Source organism: Microtus ochrogaster, chromosome 6 (assembly GCF_000317375.1).
Source record: "Microtus ochrogaster isolate Prairie Vole_2 chromosome 6, MicOch1.0, whole genome shotgun sequence".
Taxonomy (NCBI): domain Eukaryota; kingdom Metazoa; phylum Chordata; class Mammalia; order Rodentia; family Cricetidae; genus Microtus; species Microtus ochrogaster.
The window spans coordinates 75708226-75726245 of NC_022013.1; the positions used below are offsets into that span (position 1 = coordinate 75708226).

General features: G+C 39.6%; 1 protein-coding gene across 1 annotated transcript in view; it reads right to left on the reverse strand.

Moving 5' to 3' along the window:
* Nucleotides 1-3519: 3519 nt before the first annotated feature.
* Nucleotides 3520-18020, reverse strand: part of Cenpf (centromere protein F) — a 46193-nt gene continuing 31692 nt past the window's right edge. Inside the window, exons 13-18 of the mRNA XM_005348860.2 lie at nt 13960-16794; nt 12902-13054; nt 12353-12512; nt 10688-11158; nt 8995-9176; nt 3520-4317 (exon numbers count right to left, since the gene is read on the reverse strand). Of these exons, the coding sequence (XP_005348917.1) occupies nt 4117-4317; nt 8995-9176; nt 10688-11158; nt 12353-12512; nt 12902-13054; nt 13960-16794 (4002 nt within the window). The 3' untranslated portion in view covers nt 3520-4116. The remainder of the gene's footprint in view (nt 4318-8994; nt 9177-10687; nt 11159-12352; nt 12513-12901; nt 13055-13959; nt 16795-18020) is intronic.

The window sequence follows — 18020 nt, forward strand, 5'->3', positions numbered from 1 at the left end:
AAAGACAGTATTGCCCTTTTTGTCTACACATTGATAGAGGTTAAGAACTCTCTGGTAGCTGACTACTCTGCTTCTCTGATCTTTCAGTTTTAACCCCTATATCTGACTGGGTTAAGTTGTGAGAGCTAGTTAGTAATAAGCCTGAGCTATCGGCTGAGCATTTATAATTAAGTCTCCCTGTCAGTTATTTGGGAACTGGCAGATGGAAAAGTCGGCTTACAAATGGCAACCAAATGTGTGGCACCTACATCCACATAGAACCCGTGAGACTAGGAAAAGGTACTAGACAGAGATGGAGCCAGGTACAGCTTCCTAGTCTCATGTCTCTCACACCAGTCACGAGCATGTCTTTCCTGCCAGCTGCAATACGGAGATGTGTATCCCAGCCACTGCCTGCAGACTTAAGCTACCAGCCTTAGCCCTGTCAGAATGCATGCCATGAGCTAAGCTGTTTGGTGTCTCTCACGCAGGCTGTGGTACTGTGGTACAGCGTGCCATCTCCTGGCAGCAGTCTGTGGGATGAGTAAACTGCCATGCATTGCCACCATGCACTAAACTAAGCCACATAGTGGTGGTAGCTGACATGACTGTTTAGATTCATCTCATTTGTTCAAAAAAACAATACAGATGCTCAGTAAAGAGAGATTCAGACAGAAAAAAAGCCTCCAAATGGGTTACAGTGTTTAATGATATACATAAGCGTGAGAGAGAGAAGACAAAGAGTATATGCAGACATACATTGCTAAAATATAATTTTAAAATAATGAAGTCCTTAAAAAGGGAATAAAGTAACATAGAAAAAGCCACGTAAGGTTGGAAATTACACCCAAAGTCTGGATATTGTATGTTATTGTCTTTGAGTTTTTTGACTGCTGAGAAAGGAGACATAGCTGCTAAGACACTGAATTATGGAAATTACTGGTTAAAACTAATTTATGTACTTTAAAAATATCTTGACTTCAAAATGGAAGTCAAAAGGTACATTGCTTAGGGGCAAAGGTTATGCTTTTATTTCCACAGAAAATAAGAGGCTATGGATTTATTCCAGGTCAAAGATGATCAGGTCTGATCAAGGACGACTGCCTGAAAATTCTGACTAGAGACATAAATAAACCTAAAAAAATCTACAAAACATATAACATATAATCTACCTGCTCAAACATAAAATAAGAATTATCTTTGGCTGACTTGTGTACCAGGCACAGCCGATATTCCTAGTAATGTAGATATGAATGTTACCTTTAACAGTTTTATGAATTTTCAGAGCAAGAGGAGCAGACACCAATAATGGTCCAGATGGTACGGCATCCAAAACAGCTTCAAGGCTGCTGGTTGAGATGATCCAATATAACAGAATACTCCAGTCAAGACTTAACAATTATCCTGATTTCCCCCAAGTTTCCCCTAAAGATGTCAATGCCCCCCAGACCATAGGAAGCAATTACAAAAAAAAAAAAAAGTCAACATTCTCAAAAAGAAAAAAATGGGTTATGGATGTTTGTTATCATATAAGCAGGAATGGTTACAAGTTGTTATTGGCCATACTCAGAAAAAAAAAGTTAAAAGGAGTTAAATTCAAAGATCTCTTTCTAAAGGAAAAGGGGGAAAAATATGATATAGAAATGATAGCATAAAAGGGTAGATTATTGAATCTACTTTAACCAATAAAAAATTATATTAACCTAAAAATATTTTACAATGGTACAGATTTCGGCTTATTGATAAAAATTTAAAGTTAATTTTGTTATACTGTTTCTATTTCTGTTAACGTATTGTACCTATGCAGCTCATTTAGTTATGTAAAAATATTAGTCCTTCAAAGTTATTTAGGCTAATAAAGAAACTTACCAAACTTAGTCATGTTAGGTATGTTTTCAAGACCATACACAGATATATTTAGATAGACGGTAGTCAAACACTTCAAAGACCTTCAGAATAAGGTTTTTCATGACAGTGAGATATGACTGCTCCTGGAAACACATCTACTGCAGAGAAGATAATGGACATTGAAAAAACATATAGTTTGTTTTCTTTATAGCAAAAGTTAGCCATTGATGGAAGAGCACTGCCCTTAGCTCAATTGCTAACAGGATACTGTCCAAATCAGATCAGCAGGACTCAAGCAAAGTGACTGCCAAACTTCACCATGACAAAGTAGGGCAGTCCTTCAAAATTCCCTGCTTCTCAAAAATGTCTGTCAGATATTCTAGACTATAGGCCAAGATGGATACCCCAACATTACTGAAAAACTGGGTAACCATCAAAGCAGCCAGATATGTCCCTGTCATTAGGTAACATTTCACCCTTCTGGTGTCTTTGATAGAGTTAAAGACTAAATAGTTAGACTTAAGTTTTCCTTAGTTATGATAAAAGGTAATTTAGGTATAAAACTTTAAACTCACAAAGATAATAAAATATTATTCCTAAATTTTCCAAATACATATGGACTGGATACTATAACAGCAATTCTTACTTGGCAACTATTTTTGTTATATATAATTTTACTATGTTAAAGTTAAAAACCTTCCTTTACAATTAGACAAAAAGTGGGAACCGCTAAGGAACAATCTTTGTACACTGTAAACACGTACTGTTCTCATTGTTAATAAAAACCTGATTGGCTAATGGCTAGTCAGAATTTTAGGAACAGAAAATGCTGGGAAGGAGGAGGGTAGAGTCAGGAGTTGCTAAGAGACACAGAGGGAGCAAGACATGCTGGAGGACAGGTAAAGGCCATGAGCCACATGGCAGCATATAAATTAATAGAAATGTGTTAATTTAAATTGTGAAAACTAGTTAGTAATAAGCCAGAGCTATCAGTCCAGTATTTATAATTAATATTAAGTTTCCGTATCAGTTATTTGGAAACTGGCAGGTGGGAAAGAAAAGTCAGTCTACATGGAACTACTTGTTAGAGACATTATTAAAATCTAAAATGACTTTGAAGCAATCTGAACTGAAAGTCAAGAACAAATTATCCACTAATTTAAATCCTGAAAACCGTTTTACTCTTATTCAAAGACAAAGAGGCTTAGTCAAAGATTTTATCTGAGGTGGGTCAAATACCTCCAACTTTTCAACAAATGAATGGGAACATTCCACTCTTGTACCTTTGCTGATGTGATTTAAGGAGCACAGGGTATCAAACAGTTGGACACATCCATATTCTCATACCACTTGTATGACCAACATTTCAAAGTATGTTTCATGTTCAATAAGCATACTGGTATCACGCATTCAAAGATATGTGCCAATCATTCAAACATCTCTTTTTTTTTTTTTTTTTTTTGTTTTTCGAGACAGGGTTTCTCTGTGGCTTTGGAGCCTGTCCTGGAACTAGCTCTGTAGACCAGGCTGGTCTCGAACTCACAGAGATCCGCCTGTCTCTGCCTCCCGAGTGCTGGGATTAAAGGCGTGCGCCACCATCGCCCGGCTTCATTCAAACATCTTACTATGACATGGTGCCACAAGTCACAATACTTTTATACTTAGGAAATAATTTTTACAAAAAGGTTTTTCTGAGAACATATTTTAATATATCACTAGATACAGCAATGTATACCAAAAGAACTATGATGACTTTAATAAGAAAAACACAGTGAATATAAACATGATCTATACCACTTCTAAGGTGTCTGCAACAATTAGACTAACTAGAAATAAACACACACTCCCAATGCCCCACACACATTACAGGTTAAATGAGCAGGAGGTTATAAAACACACTGAAAGAATGAACATACCACATTCACATAGGTTCTTCTCATTTTACTCGGCAAAATTCTTATCTACAGCTATTTTATACTTTACAAGGATGATCCTAAATCAAATCACTGCAGGGTTTTCTAAGTGTAAAATTCACACATACAAATCATTGTGGTGCTTTCTATTTAACTGCAGCAAATTCTCAAGCTCTATACACTATTATTTACAGCCGTGGTTAAGAACAAAGACTATGTAATAGGTGCTTCCAGACTTTTCCCATCTTACATACAGAGACCTCAAGGCCACACATAGGCCATAAGGGTCTATTCTCCCATGACAAAGTGCTCTTAGCTCAAGTCAGGTCCCCACAGGAAGAATGGTTTGACTGACATCTTCTGGAACCCTGACATCTCACTGTACACGGCAGTTCTCGTTTGTTGGGTCAGCCCCAGCAGCTGGGCTAGAGGCAGGGTTGACCCGCTTGACCCTCAGGCCCTCCCTGGGGCTCTCTGCAGAGTTTTTCCCAGGAACATTACTGGCTGTGAGAGACTTCTGTGGGCGTTCTGGGAAGACAGTGTGTGACTCCACCGAGCTCTGCTGAACAATCTTGACCTGCAACATACACAATTTGTTAGAGGTTCAAAATCACATTCACATTTTTCAGTGGTTGTCATTTTTTTTTGTTCTATTGGAGACTGAACCAAGGACATTATTATATATGCCATGCAAGTGGCATATATAATTTTTACTTTGGATTTGAAATAGAGGGTCACTTAGTTGCTCAGACTAGCCATAAACTCACTCTATAGCCCAGAGGGACCTTGAACTTGTGATCCTCCTGCCTCAGCCTTCCTCGTTGGTAGACTTGGAGGTCTGTACCATCAGTCCTGGTCACATTCCCACTCCCAAGAGATGAAACTGTCTTCCTCCTGGAAAGCAGAAGTCACCTAAAAGGAGCTAAAATACCTCTTTCTAACAAGTCCTAAGCTTCTCTTGACACCAGTGACAACCAGAGCCCTGCTCCCAAGCAAGTGTGGTGTAGCATGATTAATAGAGAGACAGATATTGGGGTTCAACCTGAAGGTCAAAAAAGCAAAAGGGCCAGCCACTGGCTCTTACCTCTACTCCAGCCTAAAATGGTGAGCCTGCCTCCAGGAATCTCAGAATGAGACTGTGTGTGAAAGCTGTCTCCTCCTGTCTTATATTCCTTTCTAGGGCTGGGATTAAAGGCATGACAGTGCTCTAGGGACTGCTGGCTCAACAGCTTATTTTACTTGGCGAGCTCCAGACCAAAAAAAAGACCCTGTCCCAAAATAAAGTGACAAGGAAGTATAAAAAAGCAAGGTAAAAGAAGTTAAAAGCAAGAATGGAAGTTTCATATACAAGATCTTCAGAAGAATGGACCAGCAAGGTGAAAAGACTTGAGATCAGTTCAAGACTAGCCTGCACAATAGTGAGATGCAGCTAAAAACAAAACAAAATTGACAACAAAAACCAGCCAGTCACCTAATGGGCCTAGTGAAGCCTGCCAACCTAGATACTTAGGAGGCTAAGGGAAGAGGATAAGCAATTTTCAAGACCTGTTTGAACTTGCTAAAGAGTAGATTCAGGACAGCCAGGTAACTTAGCTAGACACTGTCTTAAAAATTAAAAGGAGGGTTGGGGATGGAGCTCAGTGGTAGAGAATTTGCCTAAATGCACAAAGTCCTATGTTCAATTCTATCCAGTACTACTACTCATCCTCCAAAAAGGAAAAGATAATAAAAAATTTTAAAAGAATGGCTGTTTTGCAAGTACAGATAGGTCTTTAGTGCAGTTTCCCCAAAATAACTATATGACAGACACTCCCTAAGAAAGACTTTCAGGTACTATAGGAAAAAAGAATGGAGATTGTTTTTCCATTTATATTTCCTCTACAAGAAGCACGTGACTTTAAAGGGCAGTTGGAATACTTTGCATTACAAAAAACAGTGAATTAGAAATCCTGTTTCTATCTCAGATCAGGTGCACAGGACACTGACAAACCAGCAGCCTAAGACTAGGAACTGATGGAAAATTACCACGTGTGAAAAGTTGAAGGTAAAGTTCTATTGGAACTATCCTTCTTTTTCCTTTTTATAAAAAGCAGTGAGACCAAGACAAGGGTGTCCCTGGAATCTATTAGTCACAAGTGTTTAGGTTCACTCAGCGACAGAGAAAACGAGGGAGAATGAGGGCTCACAGAGATAAGGAACTAAGGAAGTGACTACAGTACATTCCTTGGCTTTTCTGACATGGAACTGAGTCAGTGACACTCTGTGAGTACAGTGTGAGTGTGGTGCTCATGTAGACATCTGCTTTCTGAATGGTTCAAAGCCAAGCAAGGCCCTGAATCTCTCAGACAGTGCTACTACCCATCTCACCAGCAAAGTCTGCAGCCTGAACAGGGAGAGAATAGAGATATAGGTGGCTTGATAGAAATGAACCCTATTAGCAGCGGATGGGGGTAGGGGTGGAGATGCAATGTCTTCAAAGAGCTGTTAACTGACCCTATGCTCAAGGCATCACTACCATCCATGTGAGCCTTAAAATTTCTAGTGGCCAGCCCACCAAGCAGAACCAATCAGGGAACCAAACCTATAAGCAGCAGCTCCTTTGTTTCCAGCAGAGTAGGGTTTCCTGGGCTTCCTCATCTCAAAGACTTAATGAACAGAACAATACACCCAATGCATCTTACCCATTTTTTTCAATACCTTGAACTCAGCTCTGACCTTAGGTGAGAATTTACAATTTTGAGTGTCAAAGCACCTGCTTTAGTAAAGAAACTTTGTTCTGTGCTTTTTAAACTAAATGATGAAACATACTTGTAAGTACTTTTTACAGAGCATCTCAGAAAATGCTGACTTAAAGTGAAAATGACTAGGCTGTGTTTTTAAAATGTGAATCTAATCATAAAGTCTCCTAGACCCTCTTTTCAAGAGGACCCCTGCCATTCTTCAAGTGCACAAAACTGCTTTGTAATTCATAACTGCTGGTGCCAACTAGACTGCATGTAGCTAATGCAGAGAACACAAATCTGCAGGAAACCATGGTTACTGCCCAGTACCAGCAGGCTCCACAGCAGTGTAGAGTGCAGGCCCCCTAGTGTGCAAAACTCTTCTCCTAGGTAATAAATCTGAACACCACATGCAAACTGCTTTTACCATCAATTCCTCTAAAGGAAAAAAGAAAAAAAGAAAAGGCCCTGTGGTGACTTCACAGGACAGTTTCCTATCTTTATAAAAATCACATTACTAAAGTCACTTCAAGATAATATTCACAGCTCCATTCATTCCACAAACATTTGCTAGATGTCAAGACTTTTTGCTAGACATGATGACACAGACAAACCAGATGTAACTAGTTCCATACTGTAAATCAGAAGACAGACATTTGAGCAAGTGCTACAGACAACGGAGTCCAGATATAAGCTTAGTGCCTGGTTTCCTGTGGTAGGGGAGCCTAACATACAAAACATCTGTATCACATAAGTCTCAGAAAGGAAGGAGTCGAATTTTTTTTTTTTTAAACTGAGGGGTGAGGGGAGCTCCCTATCACCTGTGTAGAAAATGGCAGTCTATACAAGATTCTAAACCTGATTCCCTTGTGGCTATCCCATGGCCAACAGCTCTAGTCAAGGTTCCCAGCTTCACTCCTTCAGGGAACCTTCTACTTCACAGAGCTTTCCTTATCAGTCAGGGAAGTCAGGGTCTACTTTACTGAACTCCAGTACTGTTGACAGGGCCAACAGTTGACTACAAGGGACAGAGAGGGAAACAGAGACATTAATTGAGGGGAAGGAGAAAACTGCACAGGATGATATACTACTTCTAGCATCAAGAGTGGACAGCTCCATCCCCAGTGTATAGAAATATGAAGACCCTTCTGATGTGGGAGTCCCCTCTGTGTGTTGTTTGTATTGGTTAACGAATAAAGAAACTGCCTTGGCCTGACAGGGCAGAACTTAGGTAGACGGAGAAGACTGAGCTGAATTCTGAGAGGAAGAAAGTAGAGTCAGAGAGATCCATGGATCCTCCACCTGAGACAGAAGCTGGTTAGAATCTTTGCGGGTAAGCCACAGCCATGTGGCGATACACAGATTAATAGAAATGTTAAATTAATATAAGAGTTAGCCAATAAGAAGCTAGAGCTAATGGGCCAAGCAGTGTTTTAATTAATACAGTTTCTGTGTGGTTATTTTGGAGCTAAGCTAGCCGGGCGGCCAGGAAGAACAAGTGGGCCCTCCTCCTACACCCTTCCTCACTGTTAAATTAACTTTAACTTATAACCTATGAGAAAAATATGACAAGGCTTAACTATATACAGCATCTGCACATCAATCAAAACAAACCAATTTGCAATGTGTTGCTGTCTTGATACAACTAATCACCAGTGTTTCTAGATTTTGTGCTAACAACTATCACTCAACATATTTGTGAAAACTTTAGGGTTTGTTTTGTTTTTTGTTTTTGCTAGTTGAAGGTTATCCAACTACATACTTAAATTCTGACAAGTAAGCAAGATAACATCACAAAATTTTAAAACTTCCTGAAGTTACTTTAGAAATTTCAAAGAATATTTCCATGGCTGTCAGTTTGAGAAATATAAACGAGTTGTAAAAGAGCGGTGTGAGCCTGGGGAGATTTGAATCTTTCAGGAATGTCACCTCCTTTCTTTTACCACACCAGTGTAGGAGATCAGCAAGTATAACTGAGTTAAGTAACATGAGTGTAGTTAGTGTGCACAAAGCACCAGCAGGGAGCTGTGGTGCACATCTGTAATTCCAGCACTCAGGAGGTAAAGGCAGAGAGATCAGGAGTTCAAGCCAAGCCTGGGATTTAAAAAGAAGGTAAAACACATGTACTTGTGTGCAGAAACGGGGCTGCTAGCGTGAATTACAGTATCAGGAATACAAACCAGCTGAGTAAATACTCTCCACCTTTTGTACAATGTAGAGAAGAAAGGTCACAGAGAACCAGAAGCTTTGATGTTCCGAAAAGGAAGATAAATAGAGTGAGAAATCCAAAATGGCCAACACTATGGCCCAAAGGGAAACAACCTCTTACAACTATTTAAGCCATGCTTGAAACTTAGAAATGTACTGAGCTTCCTGTAATAGCACTGCTTTCTAGGAAGCTATGTACAAGCAGCCTTTTGGTAGAGGATGTATATCCTTGGACATGCTCACTCCGGCTCACACTGCAGCAGCCAACGCTGGGCCATCTAACAGATTTCCAGGATGGCAGGCAGGAAATGACATTCACAGATTACCTTTTGTGATCTGCTGCCACCAGCTGTTGGTTTTGAGGATTCTGCAATGTTTTCTTTGCTCAAAAGTGTTGGGGAAGATCCCACTAACTTCTGTGCAGCAAGGCGGGGGCTGGTTCTGGTTGCCATGGTTGTTCTCCGCAGGATATATGGACTTGTCTTTCCTGTAGGAATGTCAGCAAACCCTAAGGGCAAAAGAGCTGCTTGTCAGAAATGGCATTCACTAGGGACTTTCTGTTTTAGCTGTGCTAGCAATGGGAATTCAGGTGCTTGTGTATGTACCAAGTTTCAGTAATGGTAAAAATAACTAGAAAACAGTTTCTGTTCAGCCATAGAAAACAATGTATTAAACTACATAATTGCCTTGGTGGTCATCAAATGAACTAGGAAATTAACAGGTTAATCCTAACTAGAGAGATAAAAGATTTAAAATACATCATAATGGGAAAAAGGATCAGGGAGAACCACATTTTTTAAAAACAGAAATCTTGCTTCTTCTACACGGTTGCATTATCTTGCATTTTTTAAGATAGGCAGGACATTTAATACAATTGAACTAGGATGGAACAAGGCCAATCCTTGTCTGAAGAGGGAAAATGTAAACTGACAGTGACTTTAGGGCTCACTTCTAAGAGTGTCTTTGTATTTGCTAACTCTGCTGTCTCCTTCCAGGAAAGGAAGTGATCTGAATGGTGACAAGAGAAGGCTAGCCACAAAGACTATCACAGGGCCCTCCACAGAGGTATTCAGATCTGACTACAGGCAATACTCTTAATCTCTTAGGAATACGTCTACAAGAGAGTGAGTTAGCTAAATACTTTGGAATCATGGTTACCAGAATATAAGTCCTCCAAACAGTTTTGCTGTCAATGAGTAGGGCAAAAGATCCAACCTGCTGTGTGTGTATTTATTTATTTATTTAGAGAGAGGGTTTCTCAGTATAGCCCTGGCTGTCCTGGAACTTGCTCTGTAGACAATCCTTGAACTCACAAAGATCCACCTGTTTCTGTCTCCTTAGTGCTGAGATTAAAGGCATGCACCACCATCACCTGGCTGATTTTTTTTTCTTAGAACTAAATGACTGAAGCTGGGTATGATGGCACCTGCCTATAATCTTAGCACAAAGAGGCTAAGACAGAAATGCTTCAAGATCAAGACCAGCCTGGACTACACAGTAAGATTCTGTCCTAAAATATCAAAGAGAATTAAAAATAAAGACAGAAATAATAGGAAGGAAAATCTGCTTATGCCTTAGAGACTGCAATAATTATTACATAGTTATGAGAAGTCTAAACTCTTACGTCCAGTCAGTGTCAACCAGCCCACTTGTCCAGCTCACAACTCAAGAAAGAAAAAGGTGATTATATAAAAAGAATTTCGAACAGATTTTTAGCAGTCATTTTTCAAATCTACCAGCTCTTTTTGTAGTGTTGGTCTCTTAGTTGTATAATGTTGTATGTTAATTTTAGACACTTATTTTATCATCAATTTAAAAATGGACTAGTCTCTCCAGGCAGTTAGGGCTATTATGCGATAATTGGAAAACCTAAAAAGTAAAAGTTTCTATCTTTCCACATACCGATTTTTATGTGAAATTTCAAACTTTTGTGTTTCAATGCTAGGAATTGAATAAAGGGCCACAAGCAAGCTAAAGTCTACACCCACAGCCGTGACTCTGTCTGTAAACTATACATACCTTTTTTTACGATGTCTGGGAGTCCCTCCAACTCAAACTTAGGCTCTTCCTTGTCCTCAGTAGGGTGAACGCTACTATTGACTGCTTTCCTGCTTCTTTTAGAAAATGTCTCTGGCGTACAGGGTGTTGCCCCACAACCATTCTCACAGATTCCACTAGACCTGTGCCTCTTGCCTGAAGTTTTATTTTGGCCAGATGTTGTCTTCTTACTCACAGAAGTAGTGGGAGACACTGAAACTGAAGAATCCAGCAAAGGAGAACTGTGGAGATGTCGTTTGGATTGCTGTGAATTCAGACGAGCAACTTGTATTTCTAGTATCTCCTTGGCTTTCTCTAACTCCTCATGGCTTATAAGCAGGGAACAGTATTTATCCAAGTACTTATCTGCCTCCTTGATTTTTTCTTCAAGTGTCTCTTTCAGCTCTTTATTTTCAGTCATTAATTTAGCTACATTATCACCCACAACAGAATCTGTAGAAAACAAAATGACACATCACATGCAACTTGCTGTTGCTCCCAGTTACTATTATAGACCATTCCCAGCAGGTCACCTTTAAACCTGTTCTTTGAACTTTTCCAGGAGTTAAGAACCAACATCTGTTCCTATCTGAAGACTATGAAGCACAATCTAGTAGATAAGGTTGAATAAAACCCATCAAAACTTAAACCCCCTTATAGAATTAGTTAAAAGAGATCAAGCAAATTAACTTCTTATATCTCCCCCTTTTCCCACCCATTCTTTCTATCACAACTGAATAAGCGATATAATTCAATAATGATCGTAATGTCTATATTGTATGGTTTTGGGGACAAGTGCCAGCCTGTGAAAATGTTAGGCTATAAGAACATTTTGAAAGAATACAGGGACTAGGAGGTACAAATGTAGAAGAACCACATCAAGGCAGGGGCCTAGGTCAGATTCTAGACACCAGGGGTGGCGATCAATTTAGGAGGAAAACTCCCAAATTCCAAAACATACTCCAATCACACTGTCTAGAAGCCTCCCACACATACCAACCACTGGCTATCCATAAAGAAAGCAGACTGTGTGGGTGGATAACGTGGCATAGTTAATTACCAAGAGCAAGGAAGGAAGGAAGGAGAAAAGGAAAAAAAGAAAAGGAAAGGAAGAAGGAAAGGGAAGGAAAAGAATAGAACTACTCAAACAGTCCTGAAGGGCATATTCTTTATGGATACCCATTAGAAAGAGGCATGTACCAAAGGTACCATTCAGTATTCCAAGGAGGGCTTGTTTGTCCTGGTTGCCAAGAACCAAAATAACCAGACAGAAACTGTATTATTTAAATCACTGCTTGGCCTATTGGCTCTAGCTTCTTATTGGCTAACTCTTACATATTAATTTAATACATCTTTATTAATCTGTGTATCACCACGTGGCTGTGGCTTACCGGGTAAAGTTCTGTCCAGCAGGGCTCCATGGCTTCTCCTCTCTCCGCCTTCCTTCTCCCAGCATTCAGTTTAGTTTTCCCCACCTAGCTCTGTTACCCTATAGCTCTGCTATAGGCCCAAAGCAGTTCCTTTAAATTGGCCAATGATATTCACAGTATACAAAGGGAAATCCCACATCAATTCAGGTTTTCCCCCATAAGTGCTGACTCCCACAAGACAACCTCTGGTAACCAATATGCCCCAGCTAGTACCCACCAGTTTTCTGCTTCTGGGCAGCTTCAAGTTGGTAGATTTCTTTCTGCAACATCTTCTTTTCTCCTTCCAACTGTTTACAGGATTTGAGCAACAATTTTATTTTCCCCTGAGCACGCTGAAATTCCTTCTCAAGCTGATTCACATATTTATGATGTTCTACCTATAAATAAAGCACATGTAATTTCATTTAAAACCTTGAATTTCATTTTACAAGTATATAGAAAAAACAACTAAAACACATTAAAACAGCAGACAGTAGAGTTATGTTTAAAATATAACATCTCAAAATTCATAAAGCAAACCCCCTCTCTATTCAGCTGCTGGAGTCTCCCTGATGGCCAGTGTAGGCTTGGGATTTTTCCAGCATCACATGACTCCTAGGCCGATGACAGTGTTAAATAGTAAAGATCACTGCAAATCTGAACACTAAGCTTGGGTTTCAAAACCTGAAACAAAGTTTGACTCACTGCAGAATGCCTTACAAAGACAACCAACAAGTAGGCATGCCAAATTAGCAGAGCATAACAAGTCTGTCATGAGGACTCTTACTTTGAGGTTCTTTAGTTCTTCCATTGGTACTTTTAATTCTTGAGTTAGCCTGTTTTTCTCTTTATTGAATTCTTCTTTCTGCCTTGTTGTTTTGTGTACCATTTCCTGCAGCTCCCTCTGTAGCTCCGCTTCCTTCCCAGTCATTGTGTTGACCTGGAATTTAATATTTATCAGCACCTGCTCTGGGTGGTCTGCTGTGAATAAACACTGTTACAACACACAGTTTAAGAAAATGGACCTGGCTGAATCGCCCTACTAATCCACTCACCTGGTTTTCTCAAAACCTACTAGTGAGTTTCCATTTCTTTTCGGCACAGATTTAAGACAGCAGTAAGAAAAGAAGGCAGATAATATTTCTAACTCTCAAGACCCTTTACAAAGGCTTCAATTTGAATTAGGATCATCAATGTTTTGAGAGAGTGCCTTAGTTTTTTGTATTTAGTACCTTAGACTCTTATCTGCTTTTAGAGCTCTACTAATCGCAACAAGCTACTCTAATCCAATAAAACATGCCAAGGATTAAAATTATAAAAATACAAATCCTGAAAAATATAGTTGTGATAGACTTCATTTTCTGGACATTCCTTTGAATGTTGAAAAGAAATTTAATTCAAAGGAATCCCTTTCTTGATCAGGCTGATTTTTCTCAAGCCACACCCTAGAAGCCATGAATGTTCCACTAGTCCTAACTACATAAATATCTTTAGGTATTCTTTCTCCTTAAGGTGCAAAGGGCAGGGGCTGCCTTCAGACCCTAATCATTATCTGTTACTCTTGTCACAGTGGTTCTCAGCTTGATAGGGGAATGTTTCCATCCCAGTGAACCCAAACTACAGATAATGACCCCAAGATTTCCATGAAGCGATCCCATCAAAAACCTAATCCAATTCACACACATACACACACATACAAAATGTCTCTTACAAGTATATCAGGGCAATCACTGCTGCTTGAGCTGACTCAATGTTCCTGTAGTCAAGACACTATAAACACAAAGTCACAGAACCATCTGGAAGTCCCTCCCTCCTTTCTACATGGAAATAAATCAGGGCACTTACTCTTTGGATAAGTGATACTTTCTGCATCTTCAACAATCCAAGCTCACTTTCTAAATGCTTGTGAGAATTCTGCAGGGCTTCAAAGGTGCTCTGCAAAGCGGTGTTTTTGGATTGCAGTACTTGGACCTTATGCTCCAGCTCCACATTCAGATTTCCCAGTTCTAGTTTCTGTTTCTGCCAGAGTTGCTGCTCTCCTTCCAACTGGGAAAGTTTACATGCAAGCTGCTCTTGACCTTTAAGTTGATCTTCCAGTGTCCTGACCTCTCCCTCCTTCTTTTCTAGCTTCTCTTTGCCAGCTTTTACTTCTTGAGAGAGGACATTTACAGAAGACTGCAAAACAATGTATTTATTCTTGGTCTCACCAATGTCCTGTAGCAACTGGGCCTTCTCAAGTTCAAGAGTTTGTATTTGACCACTCAGGTTCTGTTCTTTGGTCTTATAAGCCTCTTGGGCATTGCACAAGGAAATCATTGTCTCATTTAGTTCTCGCAATTGAGTTTGAAGCATCTCTACTGCTATTTTGGATTCCTCTTTCATCTGTACCTTTTCTTGATCTTTTTCTTTCATTAAGTTTTCAATCGAAGAATTTATTGTTTCTAATTCAGAAACTCGCTTTTGTTCCTGTTTTAATTCTGTCATAAGATCTTCATTTTCTGACCTTGTATTAGTAAGGTCTAACTCCAAATCTTGGATGTTTTGAGCCATTCCTTGTATTTCTGATTTTAAAGTCTGTATCTCTGCTTTGGCATTCTCAGCTTCAAGAGTCACATGCTCTTTCTTTTCCTCTGAGAGCTGCAATTCTTGTTCAAGGTTCTCAACTCTATCCTTAAGCAAGTCTGCATAATGCTTACTTTCCTTCAGTTGTCCGAGGAGGTTGTGCTGCTTCTTTTCATCAGCATCTATGTGAACTTTAAGCTTCTGAATGCTGCTCTTCAAGCGGTGCATTTCTTCCTCTGGCTGGTCTAGACTGTGTTCTTGGGTCTCCAAAATTTCCTGATCATTACACAAGGCTGCTACTTCCTCACTGAACTCTTTTAATTGTGTCCGAAGCATCAGCACTGTAGATTTAGAGTCTTCTTCCATCTGTACTCTTGCCTGCTCCTTTTCTTCCAACAGACTTCTAAAGGAAGAGCACAATTCATCCAGATCTGACACTTGATGTTGTGTCTCCTGTAGTTGCCTGGTCAGATTTTCTTTTTCAGACCTAACTGTGACAAGGTCTAATTCAAAAACTCTCAGGTTTTTGGTCATTTCATCCACTTGTGCCTTGAGGGTCTCCACCTCTGCTTTAGAATTCTCAGCATCAAGAATCACCAGCTCGTGGTTTTCTTCCGACATTTCCAATTCCCTCTCCAGATTCTCCACTTTATCTTTCAATGAGTCATTTTCACGCTGACTTTCCTTCAGTTTCTCCTCCGTACTTAAGTACTTCTTTTCATCTGCCTTGATGCGCACACTCAGTTTCTCGATGCCTCGTCTCAACTGATGCACCTCCTCTTGGGTTGAGCTCAGCCGCATTGCAAACTCACCTTTCTCCATGAGTGCTACCTCCAAGGCCTTGGAGATGTTCTGCCTTTCACATTCTGACTCAGTCAGCTGTGCCTGGAAGTTCTGAGACTCCTTGACCAGTGATTCTTTCTCTTTTTTCAGCTCTCCAATATGAATTTCCAGCTCACCTACTGTCAAAGATAATTCCTGTGAGTCATTCTGCAAATTCTGCAGCTGCTCCTGGAGATGAGCTTTGTCCCTTGTTAGCTCACTCACATTAAAGGACAAAGTCTGAAGGAGTTCTGATTTGTCTTTGACCTCAGCCTCTACCACCTCAATGTGACGGAGTTTCTCACTTTGGTGAGACTCCAGCTCTTCTATTTTCTCTTTCATCTGTTTAGATGTCTGACCAAGTGCTTCTTTTTCTTTTGCCACAGTGTCTAATTCTCCAAGAAGCCTGTTTCTCTCACTAATGACTACAAAAAGCTCCTCCTTGAGGTCAACAATAACCTTCTGCTTACTCTCAGTGTCTCTTGCTAAACACAGCTTCTCTGCTTGAACCGCCTCTAAATCAGCTTCCACAGAAAGGATGAGATGTTCAATATTAGCTTTCTCAGACTTGATCCTGGTCAGTTCCTTTTCCACATCAAAAAACTTTTCCTTCCAATCATCTTCTATGTTGGCTGTATTATCTTTAATAGTGTCACTTAACTCATTTGTTCCCGATTCTAAGTCAAAACCAAGGTCTTCTGAACTTTCTATTCTCTGATGTACCTCCTGGTTACAAGGAAGGGATCCCAATTTTTCACTTAAGTCAGATTTTTCTTTCTTGAGGTCCTTGACTATTTTTTCCAATTGCATGTATGTTTCAATCTTGATCTTTAGCTGTACTTCCTGTAAATTGAGTTTTGAATCTGCCTCTTTTATTTCATTTAATAAACTTTCAACTTTTTTGTCCCAGTCGTCTACTACAGGAAGTAACCTTAATTTCTCATTTGATGTGTCTTTCTGCAAATGGAGAGTCTGGATAGATCCCTGATCTTCCAGAACATCCATGGGTACCAATACATTAGGACTAGAAAACAACTGAGGTACACATTCTGGACAGTCCTGGGTTTTCTTCTCTACTGGTGCCTCACAATTGGTCTCTGGAGACTGCTCTTCACATCTCGCTCCCATAAGCCTGGCTGTCTCGGTCTCAGTGACTGAAGTTTCTAGACAAAGGTCCTGCTGAATATCTTTATCACAAGTCTCATCAGTGTCCTGCTTTGGTATTTTCTCTGTGGTCTCTGAAACATATACTTCTGATTCTTTTATATCATAACTATCATTTTGGACTTGAACAGCCTGTAAACATAATGTAAACCAAGAAAGCATTTTATTTTTCAGAAGAATCAAAATGGAATCAGTGGTTTAACTATTACTTTACAGAAACTGCCCATATGGGTGCTGCTAAACACACCCCTCTAAACAGAAGAGCTCTCAATTCTATCCTGTTCTCTGTTCAGATAGTTAACACAAATATTCAATTGGTTCTACCTATGTGCAAAGCACTGGGTAAGATATTTACCATAAGGACATTTATTTCAACTATATCTAACATGAAAATCGCATCTTTCTTTCACAGCTTGCAATTGTTTAGGCAGATTAAAGGAGTAGCATATCTTTGTGATTACCAAATAAGAGATTAACAAACTTCAGATAAAATGGTTAGTGTCATCTTCAGTACTCATGTTCTTTACTAAGAAAAGCAGTAAGTGTTTATGAGGAGATTCTCAGTCCGAAGACCTCATCCTAGTCGGACTTTCTTGGAAAAGGTACATGTTTTACCTCAATTTACCTACAAAAAGAGGTGCTATGATATGATTATTGCTACTGCCACCACAATATGACCTATGACCTTTACCTCACAGAAGTAAGAGTGAAACTCGAACTGTACAGCATTAGTACTTAAGCTGTTCAACTAGAAAAGACAAACCACAAGGAATTAAAAAATAATTTTCTTTAAATAACTGATACTACTAAAAGCTGCTAGAAAATTAACATTCAAATAATTTCTTATATCTCACTTAACAACTGATGTTACAACATTTAAAACACTCTGAAAGACATGAGACTAAACTACTTGAACACATCACTCAATGTTCAGAATATTTACAAGTGCCTCATTAATTAGTAAAAGTATATGTGGTGGTTTGAATAGGAATGGTCCCCACAGGCTCATATATTTGAATGCTTAGTCATTAGTGAGTGTTGCTACTTGACAGGGATTGGGTGTGGCCTTGTTAGAGGAAGTGTGTCACTGGGCATGAGTTTTGGGGTTTCAAATGCTCAAGCCAGGCCCAGTGTTGCTCTCTTCCTGTTGCCAGCCAATCTGGATGTAGACCTCTCCAGTACCATGTCTGCCTGTGTGCCTCCATGCATCCTGCTATGCTGATAATGAATTTAAACCTCTAAACTGTAAGCCAGTCCTAATAATTTTTTTTTTTTTTTTTGGTTTTTCGAGACAGGGTTTCTCTGTGGCTTTGGAGCCTGTCCTGGAACTCCCTTTGTAGACCAGGCTGGCCTCAAAC